At 39.9% G+C, this 9,863-nt stretch overlaps 1 protein-coding gene across 6 annotated transcripts in view; it reads right to left on the bottom strand.

Annotated features, from left to right (window-relative positions):
* Positions 1–9,863, bottom strand: part of Tcaim (T cell activation inhibitor, mitochondrial) — a 135,072-nt gene that overhangs the window by 21,419 nt on the left and 103,790 nt on the right. For all 6 annotated transcript variants that reach the window (XM_008849489.3, XM_029554280.1, XM_029554275.1 and 3 more), the window contains exon 4: positions 8,456–8,612. In XM_008849489.3, the coding sequence (XP_008847711.1) occupies positions 8,456–8,612 (157 nt within the window). The remainder of the gene's footprint in view (positions 1–8,455; positions 8,613–9,863) is intronic.

Here is a 9,863-nt window from a genome sequence, read left to right as displayed (position 1 = left end):
TGGACAGTTGTTAGCTGCCATGTGGGTGCTGGGATTTGAACCTGGGTCTTCTGCAAGAACAGCCAGTGTTCTTAACCACTGAGCCATCTCTCCAGCCCCTGGTTTTATTTTTTAATCAGATAACAATGCTAAAGAAATAAAACATCTATATCTTTGTCAGTGTCAATCTTTGTTATAAAGACAAAAGCAGAAACAAAGAATGGCAAGGTGCTAAAGAGGTAATGGATATGTGGTGCAAGAGCCCAGTCACTGGACTACAATGAGACACTACCAGCTCTGCCTCTGATTCACTGTGTGCAACTTGCTAAATTTCATGTTCTAAGCTTTGAAATTCAGTTTGCTCTTCATGTATATTTGGAAATTAAGCTGAGAATGGTAGTGGAAGCTGCTGTAAAAACCTCGTCTCCTAAGTACATAGAACTAAAAACTAGTGACACTATCATGATACTCTATCTTAACTACTGTAGAAGGTCGCCTCTATAAATTCCATGTGTGTCTGGGAAAAATCATGAAACCTAAGTAGGTCATTATGAGTCAGTGTGACACTTTAGATCAATCCAGATGATGAGTTACAAGAACATTGTTACTCATTTATGAAATTTGGTCTGACACTGGCAAAGAAGTCTCATGAGGCTCTCATGGCTAAGAACAACATATTCATACTCTAATTTTTAGTTTAAAAATAATTTGAGGCTAAACTTCTCTGCCTTCAGTAGGGGGCCCAGACCTTAGCAGACTGCCTGAGAGTGCCTGGATCCAGCCTCCCTGTGGTGGTGAGCTTTCTGAAACCGGGCCTTGCCCATCCCTCTACATTGGGACCACATGTGACCCCTCTGACTGCACCAGGGCTAGGCTTCTCTGCCCTGCAGTAGGGGCCCATACCTTAGAACACTGCTTGAGAGTGCCTGGATCTGGCCTCCGTGTGGTGGTGAGCTTCTCCAAAGTGCGTGCCCATCCCCCAACATTGGGACCACCTGCAGTCCATCTTACCACTCCAGGTCTAGGCTTCTCTGCCCTTTAGTAGGGGCCCAGATCTTTGCAGACTGCCTGAGAGCACCTAAAATGGACCTCCCCTTAGTGAGCTTCCCATACTGTGCTGTGACTGCTTGCTAGTAGGTGTCCAGACCTTAGGAGGAAGCCTGAGAGTACCTAACTGGCATCTGACTTGGGCCTCTGTGGGAGCTCCTGAGTAGCTAGACTGAAGCTATTTGTTCCCTTCAATATAAAATCTGAGAAAGCCCAAAGCCTAGACCAACCAGCTTTCCATATCCAGTAAGAAAACAACCAAGGCACACCAATAATACAAACAGAAGTAGACTTCAATTCAACAAAGGAAGCCTTGAGTTTCATACCAGAAACACAAACAACAAAAGATATTCACATGCCAAAATCACAATGGAAAAACAATAATACGGAAAACCAAACTATGTTCCAACCAAACACCACTAGTCTAATTGAAGAGTTCTACAAGGAGAACTGCCTAGGGACAACTCAGGACACGGAATTTGGCGCACACCTTTAATCCCAGCACTCAGGAGGCAGAGGCAGGCGGATCTCTGTGAGTTCAAGGCCAGCCTGGTCTACATAGTGAGTTTCAGGACAGCTGGGGCTACAGAGAGACCCTGTCTCAAAAAGACCAAAAAAAAAAAAAAAAAAAAAAAACCCCAAAACCAACCATAAACATGATCAAAGAATTCAATGAATTTAAAAAACACAAACACACACAAAAATCAAAGACCTAAAAGAAGATAAGGATAAACTTCTGGCTGAATTCACAAAAAAGATAGAAATATTGAGGAAAACTCAGGCTGAAAAGAAGAAGGAAGTGAAAAAACTCAATAAGCCAATTTGAGACAACAGGAGAAAACCTCACTGAGTGAATGAATGAAATGGAAAACAGGTTAAGACTGGATGATAAAGTTGAAGAGCTGGACTGCTCAAGCAAAGATTATGAAAATTAAAACCAGGAATGGAATATGCAGGAAATGTAGGACAGCATGAAAAGATCAAATTTATGCATCACAGGCATAGAGGAAGGAGAAGAATTTCAGGTTACTGTACAGTACCGATCAGATCTTAAACAGGATTGTACACGAGAATTTCCCAAAATTAAAGACATGCCCATAAAAATACAAGAAGCACACAGAACACCAAATACACAGGACCAGAAAAGAAACTCCCTATGCATATCATAGTAAAAACACTTAATGTATAGAACAAAGACAGAATACTGAAAGTTGCAAAAGAAAAACAAGTCACATTTAAAGAAAAACTCATGAGAATTATAGATGACTTATCAATGCAAACTATGAAAGCCAGAAGAGCCTGGACTAAAGCATTCCAAGTTCTAAATGACCATAGATGCCAACCCAGAATACTTTACCTAGCAAAAATGTCTATTATAGTTGAAGGGGAAAGAAAAATCTTCCACAACACAAATAGGCTGAAAGAATTCATGTCCACAAAACCAGCCCTTCAAAGAATACTGGAAGCAATACAATGAATGGAGAAAGGAACAACTATACCTAAGGGGCAACAGAAACTAAATGAAGGTATAATTGCGGGAACACAAAATTAGACCAAGAATGCAAAAAGAAATCAAAATGACAGTAACCAAAACATATCTTTCAATAATAACTTTAAATATCAATGGACTGAACTTCCAAGTCAAAACACACAGGCTAGTTGAACGGATTAAGAAACAAAATCCATCCTTTTGTTGTCTGCAAGAAACCCATCTCACCTTCAAGGACAGGCACTACCTTAAGGTGAAAGGATGGAAAAGAATATTCCAAGTAAATGGCACTAAGAAACAAGCAGGGGTTGCAATTCTAATATCTGACAAAATAGACTTCAAACTAAAACTAATCAGAAGAGATAAAGAGGGTCATGTCATTCTAATCAAAGGAACAAATGACCAAGAAGATATTACAATCATAAATATATATGCACCAAACTCTGGTGCACCCAATTCCATACAAACAGTACTATAGGACTTTAGGACACAGATTAACTCCAACTCAGTTAACAGTAGGGGACTTCGATACCTTACTGTCTCTATTGGACAGGTCAACCAGACAAAGAATAAACATAGAGGCATCTGAATTAAATGATACCATATATCAAATGGACCTTACAGACATCTACTGAATATTCTACCCAAGCACCAAAGAATGCTCTTTCTATTCAGCACTCCATGAAACATTATCTAAAATTGACCACTACTGGGGCACAAAACAAACCCAAACAAATACAAAAAAAGGACATAATTATCAGACCACAATGCAATAAAGCTTAAAATCAACACCGAAAGAAGCCTTAGTAACTGCCAAACTCATGGATATTAAACAACACACTCCTGAATGATGAAAGAGTCAAAGAAGAAATTAAGAAAGAAATAAAAGTATTCCTGGAACTAAATGTTTTCATACAACACAACCAAAGCCTTGGGGATACTCTAAATCAGTCCTAAGAGGGAAGTTTATAGCTGTAAGTGCCTACATTAAAAAATCAGGGGGCTAGAGAGATAGCTCAGCAGTTAAGAGCACTGACTGCTCTTGCAGGGACCCGGGTTTGATTCCTAGCACCCACATGGTGGCTATGAACCATCCTTAACTCTAATTCCAGGGGAATCTGAAGCCCTCTTCTGACCTCCACAGCACTGCACAACATGGGTGCACTCACACACATGTAGGCAATACACTCATACATATAAAATAAAAATAATAAATATTTTAAAAAATCAGAAAGAGGTGCACACCTTTAATCCCAGCACTTGGGAGGCAGAGGCAGGTGGATCTCTGTGAATTCAAGGTCTACATAGTGAGTTCCAAGGCCAGATGGGGCTACAGGGAGACCATGTCTCAAAGAGCACAAATAAATGACAACATTGCAACTCAAGACTCTGGAAAGGCAAGAACCAATTAAACTCAAACCCAGAAGATGAAAAGAAATAACAAAAAATCAGAGCAGACATTAATGAAATAGAAACAAAGAAAAAAATACAAACAACAAATCCAAGAGCTGGTTCTTAGAAAATCTAAATGAGATAGACAGACCCTTAGCCCAGTTAACCAAAAGAAAGGAAGAGCAATTCCAAATTTAAAAACCTATACTCTATTAAATCTGAAAACCTAAAAGAAATGGATGGATATCTAAAATCATGGGAACCACCTGTGATGGCTAATCCTGGGTGTCAACTTGATTTGATCTGAGATTAACTGAAATGAAAGAGAACTTCTTGATTGGATCATCTAAAGCCAGAAGACACACCCTAAATGTGGGTGTTACCTTCTGATGGCAGCCGGTATAAAAGACCAAGGCAGAGGAGAACACGGGGCTTTTTGCGGCTTGCCTTCTCTCTCGCTGGTGGGTTCGTCTTGCTGCTGTAGACTGAAGACTAGCTGATATTTTGGAATTTGTCAGACCTCCAGCACCGGATTGGGACTACTGAGACATCCAGCCTTGTGGACTGAGCGACTACAGATTCTCAGCCTCTCCAGTGTGGTGCAGCCATTGTTGGACTACTCGGACTCTATCCTGTGAGCTAAGCTGATAAATCTTTATACATATTCATTCTACTGGTTCTGTTTCTTTGGAGAACCCTGACTAATACACCACCAAAGCTAAACCAAGAAGAGATTAACAGTTTAAACAGATCCATAACATATAAGGAAATTGAAACAGTAATTCAAAACCTTCTGACTAAAAAAAGCCCAGCCCAGATGGATTTAGAGCAGAATTTCTACCAGATATTTAAAGAAGATCTACAACTAATACTTTTTAAATTATTCATAAAGATATAAACAGAGCAAGAACCCCCAAACTCCTTCTATGAAGTCAGCATCACTCTAATACCAAAACCAGGTAAAGATACAACCAAAATAGAAAACTATAGATCCATATCCTTAATGAACATAGATGCAAAAATTCTCAACAAGATACTTTCACTATACAAGCTGATAAGGGAGAACATTAATCGATGGTCCAACCCTAGCTTCAAGGCCTGAAAACCACATCAATGACCAGCACAGCAATGACCAGACATTGGTGCAGTAGTGGCACTTTTCTCTTATGGGTAATCAACAGCTACCTAATTAGACTTAAAGCCCACTCAATGGGAAGACACTCATGCATGGTATTGTAAACGTAGCCAAATACACATAGATGGAGAGCTCATAGATCTTAGAGAAAACCCCAAGGATGTCACCTCCCTAGACTAATGTAATTTCTATGTGCAAAATATGGATCCTTAAATTTACTGACAAGTATCCCAGTCACCATCCATCAAAGCAGCTTGTTTTTTAGCTTCTTTTATTTATTTATTTTTAAAGATAGGGTCCTGTAGCCCCAGCTGGCCTGGAACTCACTATGTAGACCAAGCTGGCCTCAAACTCACAGAGATCTGCCTGCCTCTACCTCCCAAGTGCTAGGATTAAAGGCATGCTCCACCATGCTGGGCAGAAGCTTCGTTTTCAACAGAGATTATTACCGAGTTCCACAACTGATCACATACAGAGATTGCCTGTGAATTGCCCAAGCCTAAGTGGCACATCTATGATGCGACCTGTACACCTAAGCCTCATGGAACATAGAACAAGGGATGAAGAAAGCACTAATGCATCTTTTGATTCTCATTAATGAAGCTCCCTCATGCAACAGAGGGCCAGGAACACAAAAGATCTCAAATGGCCAAAACATAGAGAGTAAGAGTCTACAGAGTGTGGGTCCTTGGACAGGACTCCTGTATTAAAATCTACCCACCCAGGCTTAGGGACCTGTGGAAGAGGGGGTAGAAAGATTGTAAGAGCCAGGGAGGAGGTGCATGACCATATGGAAATAGAATCCCACAGGTTCCTGGGACTCTTCTCATACAAACCTACAGCAATGGTGTCAGCATGCACAAGATCCAGGCAAACTCAAGCAGACAAAAACCCAGCACAGATATGTGGAAATGGACAGTAGACCCCAACCTTAGTTGAAGAACTATTGTGGCAACTGATTACTGCTGGGTGAGGAAGAGCCAATCTTCTTAAAGGGAGGGACTCTAGATAGGCTGACTAGACCTCAGTGGATGACCTTGCACTGAGGGACATCTGGGGACACTAACTTGACATGATAGGCCTTAACACAAATGACAGAATGTTTGAATTCAAGTGTGGGTGGGTATGGGAGGGGGCAATGGGGAAGGAGGTATAAGGATGATTAAGATGGTCTATGTGAAATACACAGAAATTCAATTAAAAAATTGAAATAGGTGCTGGAGAGCTGGCTCTGTAGTTAAGGGCACTTGCTGCTCTTACAGAGGACCCAGGTTCAGACTCAGCACCCATGTCAAGTGGCTCACAACTGCCTGTAACTCTAGCTTCAGGAGATCTGATACCCCTTTGTGGTGCATTTACATACATGTAGGCAAAATCGTCATAAAGCAAAAATAAATCTTAAAAGAAATTTAGAACAGGGTCTAATTCTGTAACCCAGGGTGGTCTAGAACTCACAATCCTCCTGCCTCAAGTTAAAAATGTTGAGACTGCAGGTACCAGCACACATCTGGCTGGGGCTATTTTGAATAAAACTGTAAATCAGATGGTGAAACTGATAAGAGAAAGAATTTGTGACTTTTGGTTTCCATATTCAATCATGAGAAAATAAAAGATAATAGAAAATATACTATAAAATGCAGGTCCTTCACTAACTTTACATAATAGGCCTTAATACAAATGACAGAATGTATGAACTCCAGTGGGGGAGCTATGGAAGGTGTCAAAGGGGAGGGGGAAGGGGATATAAAGATGATTTTATGTATGAAATATCCAACAAAATTCAATTAAAAAATGCAGGTCCTTGGAGAGGCTGGATGGGAACTTTCCTATACAGCACTACAACTCTTTCACTAAGTAAATGAAGAGTCAGACAGCTAGCCACAAGTAGTTAGAAATAGATTCTATGTCTCAAGAGTCTAATAAATTGAGTAAATCTTTTAAAAAAATTATTAAGTTTGGGACTGGAGAGATGGCTCAGCAGTTAAGAGCAGTGGCTGCTCTTGCAGAGGAGCTGGATTTGATTCCTAGTACCCACATGATGGCTAAGAACTGTCCTTAACTCCAGTTCCAAGGGAATCTGATTCCCTCTTCTGACCTCCACAGCATTGCACGACATAGGTGCACTCACATACATGCAGGCAGCACACTCATACACATAAAATAAAAATAATAAAATATTTTTTAAAATTTATCAAGTTTATTTTATGTGTATGAGTGTACTGTCCATGTGTACGTAAATGCACCCATGTCATGCAATGCCTGTGAAGGTCAGAAAGTGTGGAGTTATGGATGGTTGTCAGCCACCATGTGGGTGCTGGGAATTGAACCCGGGTCTTCTGCAAGAGCAGCCAGTGCTCTTAACTGCTAAGCCATCTCTCCAGTCCCAAAATTCAGTAATTCTTTAAACCATTTTAAGTACATTCTAAAAATAAATTCTTTTTCCTCAATGATCACCAGAAGGATGGATATTTCAAGAAGGAAGAGACCTTTAAGCCTCTTTTTAACTTCTTTCCTTTTCTTTTTTTCTTATGTTGTTCTCTCTCTCTCTCTCTCTCCTCTCTTCTCTCTCTCTCCTCTCTCTCCTCTCTCTCTCTCTCTCTCTCTCTCTCTCTCTCTCTCTCTCTCTCTCTCGTCTTCTGAGACAGGGTTTTCCTGTAGCCCCTGCTGGCCTGGCACTTGTTATATAGACCAGACTAGCCAAATTCACAGAGATCTGCCTTCCTCTGCCTCCCAAGTGCTGGGATTAAAGGCGTGTGCCTTTCTTTTTGAGACTGGGTTTTGCTATATAGTTCAGACTGGCCTCAAACTGATAGCTATCCTCTTGTCTCAGTCTCTTGGATGCTAGGACTACAGGCATGCCAACATATCTAGCTCTTTATCAATTTTTTGTTGTTGTTTTTGAGATAGGGTATTGCTATGTAAAGCGTGGCTGGCCTCAAACTCAGCTTCTTGATTGAGTGTCCCAAGTGCTGGGATTACATGTGTGCATCTCAGTCAGCCCCCCTACTTTAAAACATTAGTAGATCTTGATTAAAGCAGTGGGAATCGGTACTCAAGCACATATTCTGTCTTGGGTCTTGGGAAGGTGAGTAGACATCACTAGGTTGTAGCTTGCCAAACATCACTTTCACAGGGGTAGTAATAGAGTGAAAGCTGTGGGTTTCAGAACATTATAGACAGGTATAACACGTACACCAACACTGAATACTTGAGTTTATAGATAAAATTGTCTAAGTACACAAAAAATGACTTGTTCAAACATGTTCTCAGAACCTAATTCTAGGGAAACAATTATATAATATTACTTTTCAGTGATCAAGGCTTTAATCCAAAGATATTCTGGCAATGTCAAAATTAATGAACACATTGCACACAAAGCTGGCAATGGGCACACCAGAAGTAAAACAACTTACCAGAAGTACTAACAAGCTCCTGGCCATCAGAGGAATTTTGGTCTATTTTTTCTCTTATGTAAAATGTAAGCTGAGTTGGTTTCAGAGACTTGAAGCCTGGTTTCTGGAGGTTTTCTAAGTAGACACTTAATCTCTTAAGAGAATTTTCATTGACTTCCTAGAAAAACATATTTAGAGTATTTACACATGACTAAAGAAACAAATTATATGTGGTCTTTAAATACAGTGAGAATATTAAATAATCACCTATTAAAAAATGCTGAGGCACTCAACAGATGGCTCGGTGGTTAAGAATACTTCTTGTTCTTCCAGAGGACCTGACTTTGGTTTCCAGCACCCCTGATGGACAGCTTAAAACCTCTTATAACTTCAGGGTATCTGATGCCCTCTTCTGGCCTCTGTGGGCACTTGCACTCATGTGTACAACCCCCCACCCCCCATATACACATAACTAAAAATAAAATAAATATTGCCCAGCATGGTGGTGCACGCCTTTAATCCTAGCACTCGGGAGGCAGAGGCAGATGGATCTCTGTGAGTTTGAGGCCAACCTGGTCTACATAGCAAGTTCCAGGCCAGTTGGAGCTACAGGGAGACCCTGTCTCAAAAAGACCCAAAAAAGAAAGAAAGAAAGAATAATAATAATAGTAATAGTAATAATAATAATAAAATAAAATAAATATTTAAAAAAGAATATTGGGATTTCACAGCTGTTGGGTTAGATCCAAATCACACAATATGCAAAGGGATGAATGTTACAGATGAAATTTACAAACACATAACCATGTAAGACTGGAATAAAATATGGCTGAATTCTTTCATCATAAAGGAGTAAGAAATGCCCAATTATGACTATCTTAAAGTAATACATGAGTGACAATATATAATTGGCTTTATTATATGCACTAATATCTCTATTATAGACAATAGAGATATATTTTTATTATTTTTTAAAACTATTTTTATTATTTTTATTTTATGTGTATGAGTGTATTGCCTGCATGTACGTGAGTGCACCTGTGTCATGCAATGCCACAGAGTTCAGAAGAGGGCTTCAGATTCCCTTGGAACTGGAGTTAAGGATGGTTTGTAGCCACCGTATGCGTGCTGGGAATCGAATCCAGGTCCTCTGCAAGAGCAGTCAGTACTCTTAACCACTGAGCCATCTCTCCAGAGATATATTTTTATTAAAAAATTAGAAAAACAACAAAGAAAAAACCCCACACTTATGTGGTAACCAAAGCCATAGACAACCACATAGGAGACAGTTATCTACAGCTTATTTTATATAATGTGTTCTTTGGTGCCCATAGCAGCAGTTAAATAAACGACAGTTAAGTTCTTGATTCAGCAGAGTACTATATAGCCCCAAAAGAAGAGAAACAACATGATATAGAGGTTATCTGTG

This window comes from Nannospalax galili, unplaced genomic scaffold (genome assembly GCF_000622305.1).
Source record: "Nannospalax galili isolate Female #2095 unplaced genomic scaffold, S.galili_v1.0 scaffold443, whole genome shotgun sequence".
In the NCBI taxonomy this organism is placed as follows: domain Eukaryota; kingdom Metazoa; phylum Chordata; class Mammalia; order Rodentia; family Spalacidae; genus Nannospalax; species Nannospalax galili.
The sequence above is the reverse complement of the archived record's forward strand: the minus strand, read 5'-3'. Positions and strand labels throughout refer to the sequence as shown.